The 16,897-nt window shown below is 57.7% G+C and overlaps 1 protein-coding gene across 1 annotated transcript; it reads left to right on the plus strand.

Annotated features, from left to right (window-relative positions):
• The first annotated feature begins 595 nt into the window (after positions 1 to 595).
• On the plus strand, positions 596 to 16,176 carry LOC135505644 (uncharacterized transmembrane protein DDB_G0289901-like). Its single transcript, XM_064924693.1, has 13 exons — positions 596 to 663; positions 825 to 1,493; positions 2,697 to 3,137; positions 4,767 to 5,207; positions 6,999 to 7,349; positions 7,617 to 8,165; positions 9,033 to 9,263; positions 9,681 to 9,869; positions 11,307 to 11,615; positions 12,417 to 12,605; positions 13,485 to 13,685; positions 13,887 to 14,195; positions 15,981 to 16,176. The coding sequence occupies exons 1-13, from the start codon at positions 596 to 598 to the stop codon at positions 16,174 to 16,176; spliced, it is 4,143 nt and encodes a 1,380-aa protein (XP_064780765.1).
• The last annotated feature ends 721 nt before the right edge of the window (positions 16,177 to 16,897 follow it).

Below are 16,897 nucleotides of genomic sequence, written 5' to 3' on the forward strand. Positions count from 1 at the left end.
ATTGATACTATGGAGCTCTGGACCAGAGCTAGCCACAACAACCACAGCCACACCACAGAGACTGTGGGGCTGTGGACCAGAGCTAACCACAACAACCACACCACAGAGACTGTGGGGCTGTGGACCAGAGCTAGCCACAACAACCACAGCCACACCACAGAGACTGTGGGGCTGTGGACCAGAGCTAGCCACAACAACCACACCACAGAGACTGTGGGGCTGTGGACCAGAGCTAGCCACAACAACCACACCACAGAGACTGTGGGGCTGTGGACCAGAGCTAGCCACAACAACCACGGCCACACCACAAACACTGTGGGGCTGTGGACCAGAGCTAGCCACAACAACCACACCACAGAGACTGTGGGGCTGTGGACCAGAGCTAGCCACAACAGCCACACCACAGAGACTGTGGGGCTGTGGACCAGAGCTAGCCACAACAACCACACCACAGAGACTGTGGGGCTGTGGACCAGAGCTAGCCACAACAACCACACCACAGTGTCTGTGGGGCTGTGGACCAGAGCTAGCCACAACAACCACAGCCACACCACAGAGAATGTGGGGCTGTGGACCAGAGCTAGCCACAACAACCATGGCCACACCACAAACACTGTGGGGCTGTGGACCAGAGCTAGCCACAACAACCACACCACAGAGACTGTGGGGCTGTGGACCAGAGCTAGCCACAACAGCCACACCACAGAGACTGTGGGGCTGTGGACCAGAGCTAGCCACAACAACCACACCACAGAGACTGTGGGGCTGTGGACCAGAGCTAGCCACAACAACCACACCACAGTGTCTGTGGGGCTGTGGACCAGAGCTAGCCACAACAACCACAGCCACACCACAGAGAATGTGGGGCTGTGGACCAGAGCTAGCCACAACAACCATGGCCACACCACAAAGACTGTGGGGCTGTGGACCAGAGCTAGCCACAACAACCACACCACAGAGACTGTGGGGCTGTGGACCAGAGCTAGCCACAACAGCCACACCACAGAGACTGTGGGGCTATGGACCAGAGCTAGCCTCAACAACCACGGCCACACCACAAAGACTGTGGGGCTGTGGACCAGAGCTAGCCACAACAACCACACCACAGAGACTGTGGGGCTGTGGACCAGAGCTAGCCACAACAGCCACACCACAGAGACTGTGGGGCTATGGACCAGAGCTAGCCTCAACAACCACGGTCACACCACAGAGTCTGTGGGGCTGTGGACCAGAGCTAGCCACAACAACCACAGCCACACCACAGTGACTGTGGTGCTATGGACCAGAGCTAGCCACAACAACCACGGTCACACCACAGAGTCTGTGGGGCTGTGGACCAGAGCTAGCCACAACAACCACAGCCACACCACAGTGACTGTGGTGCTATGGACCAGAGCTAGCCACAACAACCACGGCCACACCACAGCGTCTGTGGGGCTGTGGACCAGAGCTAGCCACAACAACCACAGCCACACCACAGAGAATGTGGGGCTGTGGACCAGAGCTAGCCACAACAACCACACCAGAGAGACTGTGGGGCTGTGGACCAGAGCAAGCCACAACAACCACACCACAGAGACTGTGGGGCTGTGGACCAGAGCTAACCGCAACAACCACAGCCACACCACAGTGACTGTGGGGCTGTGGACTAGAGCTAGCCACAACAACCACACCACAGCGTCTGTGGGGCTGTGGACCAGAGCTAGCCACAACAACCACACCACAGCGTCTGTGGGGCTGTGGACCAGAGCTAGCCACAACAACCACACCACAGCGTCTGTGGGGCTGTGGACCAGAGCTAGCCACAACAACCACAGCCACACCACAGAGAATGTGGGGCTGTGGACCAGAGCTAGCCACAACAACCACACCAGAGAGACTGTGGGGCTGTGGACCAGAGCAAGCCACAACAACCACACCACAGAGTCTGTGGGGCTGTGGACCAGAGCTAGCCACAACAACCACACCAGAGAGACTGTGGGGCTGTGGACCAGAGCTAGCCACAACAGCCACACCACAGAGACTGTGGGGCTATGGACCAGAGCTAGCCTCAACAACCACGGCCACACCACAGAGTCTGTGGGGCTGTGGACCAGAGCTAGCCACAACAACCACACCACAGAGACTGTGGGGCTGTGGACCAGAGCTAGCCACAACAACCACAGCCACACCACAGAGACTGTGGGGCTGTGGACCAGAGCTAACCACAACAACCACACCACAGAGACTGTGGGGCTGTGGACCAGAGCTAGCCACAACAACCACAGCCACACCACAAAGACTGTGGGGCTGTGGACCAGAGCTAGCCACAACAACCACACCACAGAGAATGTGGGGCTGTGGACCAGAGCTAGCCACAACAACCACAGCCACACCACAAAGACTGTGGGGCTGTGGACCAGAGCTAGCCACAACAACCACACCACAGAGAATGTGGGGCTGTGGACCAGAGCTAGCCACAACAGCCACACCACAGAGACTGTGGGGCTATGGACCAGAGCTAGCCACAACAACCACGGCCACACCACAAACACTGTGGGGCTGTGGACCAGAGCTAGCCACAACAACCACACCACAGAGACTGTGGGGCTGTGGACCAGAGCTAGCCACAACAACCACACCACAGAGACTGTGGGGCTGTGGACCAGAGCTAGCCACAACAACCACACCACAGTGTCTGTGGGGCTGTGGACCAGAGCTAGCCACAACAACCACAGCCACACCACAGAGAATGTGGGGCTGTGGACCAGAGCTAGCCACAACAACCATGGCCACACCACAAAGACTGTGGGGCTGTGGACCAGAGCTAGCCTCAACAACCACGGCCACACCACAAAGACTGTGGGGCTGTGGACCAGAGCTAGCCACAACAACCACACCACAGAGACTGTGGGGCTGTGGACCAGAGCTAGCCACAACAGCCACACCACAGAGACTGTGGGGCTATGGACCAGAGCTAGCCTCAACAACCACGGCCACACCACAAAGACTGTGGGGCTGTGGACCAGAGCTAGCCACAACAACCACACCACAGAGACTGTGGGGCTGTGGACCAGAGCTAGCCACAACAGCCACACCACAGAGACTGTGGGGCTATGGACCAGAGCTAGCCTCAACAACCACGGTCACACCACAGAGTCTGTGGGGCTGTGGACCAGAGCTAGCCACAACAGCCACACCACAGAGACTGTGGGGCTATGGACCAGAGCTAGCCACAACAACCACAGCCACACCACAGAGACTGTGGGGCTGTGGACCAGAGCTAGCCACAACAACCACACCACAGAGACTGTGGGGCTATGGACCAGAGCTAGCCACAACAACCACAGCCACACCACAGAGACTGTGGGGCTGTGGACCAGAGCTAGCCACAACAACCACACCACAGAGACTGTGGGGCTGTGGACCAGAGCTAGCCACAACAACCACAGCCACACCACAGAGACTGTGGGGCTGTGGACCAGAGCTAACCACAACAACCACACCACAGAGACTGTGGGGCTGTGGACCAGAGCTAGCCACAACAGCCACACCACAGAGACTGTGGGGCTATGGACCAGAGCTAGCCTCAACAACCACGGTCACACCACAGAGTCTGTGGGGCTGTGGACCAGAGCTAGCCACAACAGCCACACCACAGAGACTGTGGGGCTATGGACCAGAGCTAGCCTCAACAACCACGGTCACACCACAGAGTCTGTGGGGCTGTGGACCAGAGCTAGCCACAACAACCACACCAGAGAGACTGTGGGGCTGTGGACCAGAGCTAGCCACAACAGCCACACCACAGAGACTGTGGGGCTATGGACCAGAGCTAGCCACAACAACCACAGCCACACCACAGAGTCTGTGGGGCTGTGGACCAGAGCTAGCCACAACAACCACACCACAGAGACTGTGGGGCTATGGACCAGAGCTAGCCACAACAACCACAGCCACACCACAGAGACTGTGGGGCTGTGGACCAGAGCTAGCCACAACAACCACACCACAGAGACTGTGGGGCTGTGGACCAGAGCTAGCCACAACAACCACAGCCACACCACAGAGACTGTGGGGCTGTGGACCAGAGCTAACCACAACAACCACACCACAGAGACTGTGGGGCTGTGGACCAGAGCTAGCCACAACAGCCACACCACAGAGACTGTGGGGCTATGGACCAGAGCTAGCCTCAACAACCACGGTCACACCACAGAGTCTGTGGGGCTGTGGACCAGAGCTAGCCACAACAGCCACACCACAGAGACTGTGGGGCTATGGACCAGAGCTAGCCTCAACAACCACGGTCACACCACAGAGTCTGTGGGGCTGTGGACCAGAGCTAGCCACAACAACCACACCAGAGAGACTGTGGGGCTGTGGACCAGAGCTAGCCACAACAGCCACACCACAGAGACTGTGGGGCTATGGACCAGAGCTAGCCACAACAACCACAGCCACACCACAGAGTCTGTGGGGCTGTGGACCAGAGCTAGCCACAACAACCACACCACAGAGAATGTGGGGCTGTGGACCAGAGCTAGCCACAACAGCCACACCACAGAGACTGTGGGGCTATGGACCAGAGCTAGCCACAACAACCACGGCCACACCACAAACACTGTGGGGCTGTGGACCAGAGCTAGCCACAACAACCACACCACAGAGACTGTGGGGCTGTGGACCAGAGCTAGCCACAACAACCACACCACAGAGACTGTGGGGCTGTGGACCAGAGCTAGCCACAACAACCACACCACAGTGTCTGTGGGGCTGTGGACCAGAGCTAGCCACAACAACCACAGCCACACCACAGAGAATGTGGGGCTGTGGACCAGAGCTAGCCACAACAACCATGGCCACACCACAAAGACTGTGGGGCTGTGGACCAGAGCTAGCCTCAACAACCACGGCCACACCACAAAGACTGTGGGGCTGTGGACCAGAGCTAGCCACAACAACCACACCACAGAGACTGTGGGGCTGTGGACCAGAGCTAGCCACAACAGCCACACCACAGAGACTGTGGGGCTATGGACCAGAGCTAGCCTCAACAACCACGGCCACACCACAAAGACTGTGGGGCTGTGGACCAGAGCTAGCCACAACAACCACACCACAGAGACTGTGGGGCTGTGGACCAGAGCTAGCCACAACAGCCACACCACAGAGACTGTGGGGCTATGGACCAGAGCTAGCCTCAACAACCACGGTCACACCACAGAGTCTGTGGGGCTGTGGACCAGAGCTAGCCACAACAGCCACACCACAGAGACTGTGGGGCTATGGACCAGAGCTAGCCACAACAACCACAGCCACACCACAGAGACTGTGGGGCTGTGGACCAGAGCTAGCCACAACAACCACACCAGAGAGACTGTGGGGCTGTGGACCAGAGCTAGCCACAACAGCCACACCACAGAGACTGTGGGGCTATGGACCAGAGCTAGCCTCAACAACCACAGCCACACCACAGAGTCTGTGGGGCTGTGGACCAGAGCTAGCCACAACAACCACACCACAGAGACTGTGGGGCTGTGGACCAGAGCTAGCCACAACAGCCACACCACAGAGACTGTGGGGCTATGGACCAGAGCTAGCCTCAACAACCACAGCCACACCACAGAGTCTGTGGGGCTGTGGACCAGAGCTAGCCACAACAACCACACCACAGAGACTGTGGGGCTATGGACCAGAGCTAGCCACAACAACCACACCACAGTGTCTGTGGGGCTGTGGACCAGAGCTAGCCACAACAACCACAGCCACACCACAGAGAATGTGGGGCTGTGGACCAGAGCTAGCCACAACAACCATGGCCACACCACAAAGACTGTGGGGCTGTGGACCAGAGCTAGCCACAACAACCACACCACAGAGACTGTGGGGCTGTGGACCAGAGCTAGCCACAACAACCACACCACAGTGTCTGTGGGGCTGTGGACCAGAGCTAGCCACAAAAACCACAGCCACACCACAGAGAATGTGGGGCTGTGGACCAGAGCTAGCCACAACAACCATGGCCACACCACAAAGACTGTGGGGCTGTGGACCAGAGCTAGCCTCAACAACCACGGCCACACCACAAAGACTGTGGGGCTGTGGACCAGAGCTAGCCACAACAACCACAGCCACACCACAAAGACTGTGGGGCTGTGGACCAGAGCTAGCCACAACAACCACACCACAGAGACTGTGGGGCTGTGGACCAGAGCTAGCCACAACAGCCACACCACAGAGACTGTGGGGCTATGGACCAGAGCTAGCCTCAACAACCACGGTCACACCACAGAGTCTGTGGGGCTGTGGACCAGAGCTAGCCACAACAGCCACACCACAGAGACTGTGGGGCTATGGACCAGAGCTAGCCACAACAACCACAGCCACACCACAGAGACTGTGGGGCTGTGGACCAGAGCTAGCCACAACAACCACACCAGAGAGACTGTGGGGCTGTGGACCAGAGCTAGCCACAACAGCCACACCACAGAGACTGTGGGGCTATGGACCAGAGCTAGCCTCAACAACCACAGCCACACCACAGAGTCTGTGGGGCTGTGGACCAGAGCTAGCCACAACAACCACACCACAGAGACTGTGGGGCTGTGGACCAGAGCTAGCCACAACAGCCACACCACAGAGACTGTGGGGCTATGGACCAGAGCTAGCCTCAACAACCACAGCCACACCACAGAGTCTGTGGGGCTGTGGACCAGAGCTAGCCACAACAACCACACCACAGAGACTGTGGGGCTATGGACCAGAGCTAGCCACAACAACCACACCACAGTGTCTGTGGGGCTGTGGACCAGAGCTAGCCACAACAACCACAGCCACACCACAGAGAATGTGGGGCTGTGGACCAGAGCTAGCCACAACAACCATGGCCACACCACAAAGACTGTGGGGCTGTGGACCAGAGCTAGCCACAACAACCACACCACAGAGACTGTGGGGCTGTGGACCAGAGCTAGCCACAACAACCACACCACAGTGTCTGTGGGGCTGTGGACCAGAGCTAGCCACAAAAACCACAGCCACACCACAGAGAATGTGGGGCTGTGGACCAGAGCTAGCCACAACAACCATGGCCACACCACAAAGACTGTGGGGCTGTGGACCAGAGCTAGCCTCAACAACCACGGCCACACCACAAAGACTGTGGGGCTGTGGACCAGAGCTAGCCACAACAACCACACCACAGAGTCTGTGGGGCTGTGGACCAGAGCTAGCCACAACAGCCACACCACAGAGACTGTGGGGCTATGGACCAGAGCTAGCCTCAACAACCACGGTCACACCACAGAGTCTGTGGGGCTGTGGACCAGAGCTAGCCACAACAACCACACCACAGAGACTGTGGGGCTGTGGACCAGAGCTAGCCACAACAACCACAGCCACACCACAGAGAATGTAGGGCTGTGGACCAGAGCTAGCCACAACAACCACACCAGAGAGACTGTGGGGCTGTGGACCAGAGCAAGCCACAACAACCACACCACAGAGACTGTGGGGCTGTGGACCAGAGCTAACCGCAACAACCACACCAGAGAGACTGTGGGGCTGTGGACCAGAGCTAGCCTCAACAACCACAGCCACACCACAGAGTCTGTGGGGCTGTGGACCAGAGCTAGCCACAACAACCACACCACAGAGACTGTGGGGCTGTGGACCAGAGCTAGCCACAACAACCACAGCCACACCACAGTGACTGTGGTGCTATGGACCAGAGCTAGCCACAACAACCATGGCCACACCACAGCGTCTGTGGGGCTGTGGACCAGAGCCAGCCACAACAACCACACCACAGAGACTGTGGGGCTGTGGACCAGAGCTAGCCACAACAACCACAGCCACACCACAGTGACTGTGGTGCTATGGACCAGAGCTAGCCACAACAACCACACCACAGAGACTGTGGGGCTGTGGACCAGAGCTAGCCACAACAACCACAGCCACACCACAGTGACTGTGGTGCTATGGACCAGAGCTAGCCACAACAACCATGGCCACACCACAGCGTCTGTGGGGCTGTGGACCAGAGCCAGCCACAACAACCACAGCCACACCACAGAGACTGTGGGGCTATGGACCAGAGCTAGCCTCAACAACCACGGTCACACCACAGAGTCTGTGGGGCTGTGGACCAGAGCTAGCCACAACAACCACGGCCCCACCACAGCGTATGTGGGGCTGTGGACCAGAGCTAGCCACAACAACCACAGCCACACCACAGAGAATGTGGGGCTGTGGACCAGAGCTAGCCACAACAACCACACCAGAGAGACTGTGGGGCTGTGGACCAGAGCAAGCCACAACAACCACACCAGAGAGACTGTGGGGCTGTGGACTAGAGCTAGCCACAACAACCACACCACAGAGACTGTGGGGCTGTGGACCAGAGCTAGCCACAACAACCACAGCCACACCACAGAGACTGTGGGGCTGTGGACTAGAGCTAGCCACAACAACCACACCACAGCGTCTGTGGGGCTGTGGACCAGAGCTAGCCACAACAACCACACCACAGAGACTGTGGGGCTGTGGACCAGAGCTAGCCACAACAGCCACACCACAGAGACTGTGGGGCTGTGGACTAGAGCTAGCCACAACAACCACACCACAGCGTCTGTGGGGCTGTGGACCAGAGCTAGCCACAACAACCACACCACAGAGACTGTGGGGCTGTGGACCAGAGCTAGCCACAACAACCACAGCCACACCACAGAGACTGTGGGGCTGTGGACCAGAGCTAGCCACAACAGCCACACCACAGAGACTGTGGGGCTGTGGACTAGAGCTAGCCACAACAACCACACCACAGCGTCTGTGGGGCTGTGGACCAGAGCTAGCCTCAACAACCACGGCCACACCACAGAGTCTGTGGGGCTGTGGACCAGAGCTAGCCACAACAACCACACCACAGAGACTGTGGGGCTGTGGACCAGAGCTAGCCACAACAACCACAGCCACACCACAGAGACTGTGGGGCTGTGGACTAGAGCTAGCCACAACAACCACACCACAGCGTCTGTGGGGCTGTGGACCAGAGCTAGCCACAACAACCACACCACAGAGACTGTGGGGCTGTGGACCAGAGCTAGCCTCAACAACCACGGCCACACCACAGAGTCTGTGGGGCTGTGGACTAGAGCTAGCCACAACAACCACACCACAGCGTCTGTGGGGCTGTGGACCAGAGCTAGCCACAACAACCACACCACAGAGACTGTGGGGCTGTGGACCAGAGCTAGCCTCAACAACCACGGTCACACCACAGCGTATGTGGGGCTGTGGACCAGAGCTAGCCACAACAACCACAGCCACACCACAGAGAATGTGGGGCTGTGGACCAGAGCTAGCCACAACAACCACACCAGAGAGACTGTGGGGCTGTGGACCAGAGCAAGCCACAACAACCACACCACAGAGACTGTGGGGCTGTGGACCAGAGCTAACCACAACAACCACACCACAGAGACTGTGGGGCTGTGGACCAGAGCTAGCCACAACAGCCACACCACAGAGACTGTGGGGCTATGGACCAGAGCTAGCCTCAACAACCACGGCCACACCACAGAGTCTGTGGGGCTGTGGACCAGAGCTAGCCACAACAACCACACCACAGAGACTGTGGGGCTATGGACCAGAGCTAGCCACAACAACCACACCACAGTGTCTGTGGGGCTGTGGACCAGAGCTAGCCACAACAACCACAGCCACACCACAGAGAATGTGGGGCTGTGGACCAGAGCTAGCCACAACAACCATGGCCACACCACAAAGACTGTGGGGCTGTGGACCAGAGCTAGCCACAACAGCCACACCACAGAGACTGTGGGGCTATGGACCAGAGCTAGCCTCAACAACCACGGCCACACCACAGAGTCTGTGGGGCTGTGGACCAGAGCTAGCCACAACAACCACACCACAGAGACTGTGGGGCTATGGACCAGAGCTAGCCACAACAACCACACCACAGTGTCTGTGGGGCTGTGGACCAGAGCTAGCCACAACAACCACAGCCACACCACAGAGAATGTGGGGCTGTGGACCAGAGCTAGCCACAACAACCATGGCCACACCACAAAGACTGTGGGGCTGTGGACCAGAGCTAGCCACAACAACCACACCACAGAGACTGTGGGGCTATGGACCAGAGCTAGCCACAACAACCACACCACAGTGTCTGTGGGGCTGTGGACCAGAGCTAGCCACAACAACCACAGCCACACCACAGAGAATGTGGGGCTGTGGACCAGAGCTAGCCACAACAACCACACCACAGTGTCTGTGGGGCTGTGGACCAGAGCTAGCCACAACAACCACAGCCACACCACAGAGAATGTGGGGCTGTGGACCAGAGCTAGCCACAACAACCATGGCCACACCACAAAGACTGTGGGGCTGTGGACCAGAGCTAGCCACAACAACCACACCACAGAGACTGTGGGGCTATGGACCAGAGCTAGCCACAACAACCACACCACAGTGTCTGTGGGGCTGTGGACCAGAGCTAGCCACAACAACCACAGCCACACCACAGAGAATGTGGGGCTGTGGACCAGAGCTAGCCACAACAACCATGGCCACACCACAAAGACTGTGGGGCTGTGGACCAGAGCTAGCCACAACAACCACACCACAGAGACTGTGGGGCTATGGACCAGAGCTAGCCACAACAACCACACCACAGTGTCTGTGGGGCTGTGGACCAGAGCTTGCCACAACAACCACAGCCACACCACAGAGAATGTGGGGCTGTGGACCAGAGCTAGCCACAACAACCATGGCCACACCACAAAGACTGTGGGGCTGTGGACCAGAGCTAGCCACAACAACCACACCACAGAGACTGTGGGGCTGTGGACCAGAGCTAGCCACAACAACCACACCACAGTGTCTGTGGGGCTGTGGACCAGAGCTAGCCACAACAACCACAGCCACACCACAGAGACTGTGGGGCTGTGGACCAGAGCTAGCCACAACAACCACACCACAGAGACTGTGGGGCTGTGGACCAGAGCTAGCCACAACAACCACACCACAGTGTCTGTGGGGCTGTGGACCAGAGCTAGCCACAACAACCACAGCCACACCACAGAGAATGTGGGGCTGTGGACCAGAGCTAGCCACAACAACCATGGCCACACCACAAAGACTGTGGGGCTGTGGACCAGAGCTAGCCTCAACAACCACGCCACAGAGACTGTGGGGCTGTGGACCAGAGCTAGCCACAACAACCACACCACAGAGACTGTGGGGCTGTGGACCAGAGCTAGCCACAACAACCACACCACAGTGTCTGTGGGGCTGTGGACCAGAGCTAGCCACAACAACCACAGCCACACCACAGAGAATGTGGGGCTATGGACCAGAGCTAGCCTCAACAACCACGGTCACACCACAGAGTCTGTGGGGCTGTGGACCAGAGCTAGCCACAACAACCACACCACAGAGACTGTGGGGCTGTGGACCAGAGCTAGCCACAACAACCACAGCCACACCACAGTGACTGTGGTGCTATGGACCAGAGCTAGCCACAACAACCACGGCCACACCACAGCGTCTGTGGGGCTGTGGACCAGAGCTAGCCACAACAACCACAGCCACACCACAGAGAATGTGGGGCTGTGGACCAGAGCTAGCCACAACAACCACACCACAGCGTCTGTGGGGCTGTGGACCAGAGCTAGCCACAACAACCACACCACAGAGACTGTGGGGCTGTGGACCAGAGCTAGCCTCAACAACCACGGTCACACCACAGCGTATGTGGGGCTGTGGACCAGAGCTAGCCACAACAACCACAGCCACACCACAGAGAATGTGGGGCTGTGGACCAGAGCTAGCCACAACAACCACACCACAGAGACTGTGGGGCTGTGGACCAGAGCTAGCCACAACAGCCACACCACAGAGACTGTGGGGCTATGGACCAGAGCTAGCCTCAACAACCACGGCCACACCACAGAGTCTGTGGGGCTGTGGACCAGAGCTAGCCACAACAACCACACCACAGAGACTGTGGGGCTATGGACCAGAGCTAGCCACAACAACCACACCACAGTGTCTGTGGGGCTGTGGACCAGAGCTAGCCACAACAACCACACCAGAGAGACTGTGGGGCTGTGGACCAGAGCAAGCCACAACAACCACACCACAGAGACTGTGGGGCTGTGGACCAGAGCTAACCACAACAACCACACCACAGAGACTGTGGGGCTGTGGACCAGAGCTAGCCACAACAGCCACACCACAGAGACTGTGGGGCTATGGACCAGAGCTAGCCTCAACAACCACGGCCACACCACAGAGTCTGTGGGGCTGTGGACCAGAGCTAGCCACAACAACCACACCACAGAGACTGTGGGGCTATGGACCAGAGCTAGCCACAACAACCACACCACAGTGTCTGTGGGGCTGTGGACCAGAGCTAGCCACAACAACCACAGCCACACCACAGAGAATGTGGGGCTGTGGACCAGAGCTAGCCACAACAACCATGGCCACACCACAAAGACTGCGGGGCTGTGGACCAGAGCTAGCCACAACAGCCACACCACAGAGACTGTGGGGCTATGGACCAGAGCTAGCCTCAACAACCACGGCCACACCACAGAGTCTGTGGGGCTGTGGACCAGAGCTAGCCACAACAACCACACCACAGAGACTGTGGGGCTATGGACCAGAGCTAGCCACAACAACCACACCACAGTGTCTGTGGGGCTGTGGACCAGAGCTAGCCACAACAACCACAGCCACACCACAGAGAATGTGGGGCTGTGGACCAGAGCTAGCCACAACAACCATGGCCACACCACAAAGACTGTGGGGCTGTGGACCAGAGCTAGCCACAACAACCACACCACAGAGACTGTGGGGCTATGGACCAGAGCTAGCCACAACAACCACACCACAGTGTCTGTGGGGCTGTGGACCAGAGCTAGCCACAACAACCACAGCCACACCACAGAGAATGTGGGGCTGTGGACCAGAGCTAGCCACAACAACCATGGCCACACCACAAAGACTGTGGGGCTGTGGACCAGAGCTAGCCACAACAACCACACCACAGAGACTGTGGGGCTATGGACCAGAGCTAGCCACAACAACCACACCACAGTGTCTGTGGGGCTGTGGACCAGAGCTTGCCACAACAACCACAGCCACACCACAGAGAATGTGGGGCTGTGGACCAGAGCTAGCCACAACAACCATGGCCACACCACAAAGACTGTGGGGCTGTGGACCAGAGCTAGCCACAACAACCACACCACAGAGACTGTGGGGCTGTGGACCAGAGCTAGCCACAACAACCACACCACAGTGTCTGTGGGGCTGTGGACCAGAGCTAGCCACAACAACCACAGCCACACCACAGAGACTGTGGGGCTGTGGACCAGAGCTAGCCACAACAACCACACCACAGAGACTGTGGGGCTGTGGACCAGAGCTAGCCACAACAACCACACCACAGTGTCTGTGGGGCTGTGGACCAGAGCTAGCCACAACAACCACAGCCACACCACAGAGAATGTGGGGCTGTGGACCAGAGCTAGCCACAACAACCATGGCCACATCACAAAGACTGTGGGGCTGTGGACCAGAGCTAGCCTCAACAACCACGGCCACACCACAAAGACTGTGGGGCTGTGGACCAGAGCTAGCCACAACAACCACACCACAGAGACTGTGGGGCTGTGGACCAGAGCTAGCCACAACAGCCACACCACAGAGACTGTGGGGCTGTGGACCAGAGCTAGCCACAACAACCACACCACAGAGACTGTGGGGCTGTGGACCAGAGCTAGCCACAACAACCACACCACAGAGACTGTGGGGCTGTGGACCAGAGCTAGCCACAACAACCACACCACAGTGTCTGTGGGGCTGTGGACCAGAGCTAGCCACAACAACCACAGCCACACCACAGAGAATGTGGGGCTATGGACCAGAGCTAGCCTCAACAACCACGGTCACACCACAGAGTCTGTGGGGCTGTGGACCAGAGCTAGCCACAACAACCACACCACAGAGACTGTGGGGCTGTGGACCAGAGCTAGCCACAACAACCACAGCCACACCACAGTGACTGTGGTGCTATGGACCAGAGCTAGCCACAACAACCACGGCCACACCACAGCGTCTGTGGGGCTGTGGACCAGAGCTAGCCACAACAACCACAGCCACACCACAGAGAATGTGGGGCTGTGGACCAGAGCTAGCCACAACAACCACACCAGAGAGACTGTGGGGCTGTGGACCAGAGCAAGCCACAACAACCACACCACAGAGACTGTGGGGCTGTGGACCAGAGCTAACCGCAACAACCACAGCCACACCACAGAGACTGTGTGGCTGTGGACTAGAGCTAGCCACAACAACCACACCACAGCGTCTGTGGGGCTGTGGACCAGAGCTAGCCACAACAACCACACCAGAGAGACTGTGGGGCTGTGGACCAGAGCTAGCCACAACAGCCACACCACAGAGACTGTGGGGCTATGGACCAGAGCTAGCCACAACAACCACACCACAGAGACTGTGGGGCTGTGGACCAGAGCTAGCCACAACAACCACACCACAGAGACTGTGGGGCTGTGGACCAGAGCTAGCCACAACAACCACAGCCACACCACAGTGACTGTGGTGCTATGGACCAGAGCTAGCCTCAACAACCATGGCCACACCACAGCGTCTGTGGGGCTGTGGACCAGAGCTAGCCACAACAACCACAGCCACACCACAGATAATGTGGGGCTGTGGACCAGAGCTAGCCACAACAACCACACCACAGAGACTGTGGGGCTGTGGACCAGAGCTAACCGCAACAACCACAGCCACACCACAGAGACTGTGGGGCTGTGGACTAGAGCTAGCCACAACAACCACACCACAGAGACTGTGGGGCTGTGGACTAGAGCTAGCCACAACAACCACACCACAGCGTCTGTGGGGCTGTGGACCAGAGCTAGCCACAACAACCACACCAGAGAGACTGTGGGGCTGTGGACCAGAGCTAGCCACAACAGCCACACCACAGAGACTGTGGGGCTATGGACCAGAGCTAGCCTCAACAACCACGGCCACACCACAGAGTCTGTGGGGCTGTGGACCAGAGCTAGCCACAACAACCACACCACAGAGACTGTGGGGCTGTGGACCAGAGCTAGCCACAACAACCACAGCCACACCACAGTGACTGTGGTGCTATGGACCAGAGCTAGCCACAACAACCATGGCCACACCACAGCGTCTGTGGGGCTGTGGACCAGAGCTAGCCACAACAACCACAGCCACACCACAGATAATGTGGGGCTGTGGACCAGAGCTAGCCACAACAACCACAGCCACACCACAGATAATGTGGGGCTGTGGACCAGAGCTAGCCACAACAACCACACCAGAGAGACTGTGGGGCTGTGGACCAGAGCTAGCCACAACAACCACAGCCACACCACAGATAATGTGGGGCTGTGGACCAGAGCTAGCCACAACAACCACACAACAGAGACTGTGGGGCTGTGGACCAGAGCTAACCACAACAACCATAGCCACACCACAGAGACTGTGGGGCTGTGGACCAGAGCTAGCCACAACAACCACACCACAGTGTCTGTGGGGCTGTGGACCAGAGCTAGCCACAACAACCACAGCCACACCACAGAGAATGTGGGGCTGTGAACCAGAGCTAGCCACAACAACCACACCACAGAGACTGTGGGGCTGTGGACCAGAGCTAGCCACAACAACCACAGCCACACCACAGTGACTGTGGTGCTATTGACCAGAGCTAGCCACAACAACCACGGCCACACCACAGCGTCTGTGGGGCTGTGGACCAGAGCTAGCCACAACAACCACAGCCACACCACAGATAATGTGGGGCTGTGGACCAGAGCTAGCCACAACAACCACACCAGAGAGACTGTGGGGCTGTGGACCAGAGCAAGCCACAACAACCACACCACAGAGAATGTGGGGCTGTGGACCAGAGCTAGCCACAACAACCACACCACAGAGACTGTGGAGCTGTGGACCAGAGCAAGCCACAACAACCACACCACAGAGACTGTGGGGCTGTGGACCAGAGCTAACCACAACAACCACAGCCACACCACAGAGAATGTGGGGCTGTGGATCAGAGCTAGCCACAACAACCACAGCCACACCACAGGCATCAGGAGCTGAGCATCCTGTCCCTGAGTTTCAGTGTTGTGTGTGACTCACACAGATTCCTCCTCCTTCAGACAGTGGACAGTAGCATACCACAGCTTCGCAAGAACATTTTACAGTTTTACAGCTACTGTTCTACACATTTTGCCGTTTTAAAGCTAGTTTTCGACGGTTCTACACGTTTTGCAGTTTTAAAGCTAATTTCCTTCTGTTCTACACATTTTGTCATGCGTCTGAGAGAACATTTTCCGTTTTTAAAGCTAATTTCCTGTCATTCTAAACATTTAGATATGACTTATGACCTGTTCATATGCTATCTGCAGAGCTTGTGCCCCCCTCCGAGAGAGAGAGAGGGTGAGAGAGAGGGAGAGAGAGCTTATTTTATTCAGTCTCTCAGCACCACCAACACAATGAGTCATAATTGTTGGCCCTCTCTCTAGGTCTTTCTGTTCACAGGTCTGTGGGCGATGTTAATCATGTGTGGGTGTGGGGTGTCCGCCAGTCTTTGTCACATGAAATGGAACAGAGGGAGTAGTAGACATTACAGGGGGGAAATATGTTTTCCTCTTCGTTTGGTCGTTGGTCACTGTGGATCTATAGGATGAGACACAGTATTCCTGGGCCAGACAGACGGACAGTGGACAGACAGGCGGACAGTGGACAGACAGGTGCACACACACACCAGAAACAGAGACAGACACTGTGGGGAGATGGAGGGGGTAAGGTGTGTACACTA

The sequence above is a fragment of the Oncorhynchus masou genome, chromosome 19 (genome assembly GCF_036934945.1).
Source record: "Oncorhynchus masou masou isolate Uvic2021 chromosome 19, UVic_Omas_1.1, whole genome shotgun sequence".
NCBI lineage: Eukaryota > Metazoa > Chordata > Actinopteri > Salmoniformes > Salmonidae > Oncorhynchus > Oncorhynchus masou.